Genomic DNA, 745 nt, shown 5'->3' with positions numbered 1-745 from the left:
ATGTCTTGAACGTTATTTTCGCTATGGTGAAGCTTATTGGAAGGTTTTATTAAAATACACTTCTGGTTATTACATTAATAGAAGGGTAACATAACTTAAATATAAAAGTTCGTAAAAATTTGCAAGGTTGTACGCATCGCAGATTTGCCTTATTTTGTAGAATACAGAGTCTCTAACCATAGAAACAGCCTGGAAAATGAGACATTTTATAGCACGTAGATGAGGCTTATTGGTAGAGGTTTGCAAATAATAAATCGAGGTAAAACCCCGAACGTCTAGTTACCTAGTTTAGACATGTCACAACGAGCCAGGACTACCTCGCCAGGTTTAATTGAATCGAACCAGTAATTACCGCTGAATGCATCTTCTCCTTCACTCGCCCTGATCTCGACGCACGACTCAGCTGGCAACTCGGGAACTGATCCAAGAGGGACTGAAAATTTAAAAAGCAAATTAGTTGTTATTTTAGCCTTTTCTGTCATAACTAAACATTACTATTGTTTAGATCTCTTGACGAAAAACTGCGGGTTTTGTTAGCAGTCCTAGAAATGCCAGAAGGTCTTGGGCACTTTTTCTGGGATACGGCTTTCCCTCCTTCAAAATGATAAAGATAAACACTCAAAGAGAAACAATACCTCTTCCATCTAATCTTTCAGTATAGAACCGATCGCTGTCCGGAACAAAATCTTCAGGTCTGGCTTCTTTGGTGCGGTTGTTCAACTCACACATGCCTTGGCTGATGACA

The 745-nt window shown here is 39.3% G+C and overlaps 1 protein-coding gene across 1 annotated transcript; it reads right to left on the bottom strand.

Annotated features, from left to right (window-relative positions):
- Window positions 1-271: 271 nt before the first annotated feature.
- Window positions 272-745, bottom strand: LOC149104894 (uncharacterized). Its single transcript, XM_089271478.1, has 2 exons — window positions 636-745; window positions 272-433 (listed from the first exon to the last, which is right to left on the bottom strand). The coding sequence occupies exons 1-2, from the start codon at window positions 727-729 to the stop codon at window positions 276-278; spliced, it is 252 nt and encodes an 83-aa protein (XP_089127604.1). The 5' UTR covers window positions 730-745; the 3' UTR covers window positions 272-275.

Source organism: Orbicella faveolata, unplaced genomic scaffold (assembly GCF_042242905.1).
Source record: "Orbicella faveolata isolate gen_17 unplaced genomic scaffold, um_ofav_v1 contig_34, whole genome shotgun sequence".
NCBI classification, from domain to species: domain Eukaryota; kingdom Metazoa; phylum Cnidaria; class Anthozoa; order Scleractinia; family Merulinidae; genus Orbicella; species Orbicella faveolata.
This window is presented reverse-complemented; position numbering and strand designations above follow the sequence as displayed.

Bases quoted from the DNA above. Each gene is read 5' to 3' on its own strand.
- LOC149104894 (XM_089271478.1), bottom strand. From the start codon at position 729: ATGTGTGAGTTGAACAACCGCACCAAAGAAGCCAGACCTGAAGATTTT. The intron at 434-635 runs GTATTGTTTCTC...TTAAATTTTCAG, and splicing joins TGAAAGATTAGATGGAAGAG to TCCCTCTTGGATCAGTTCCC.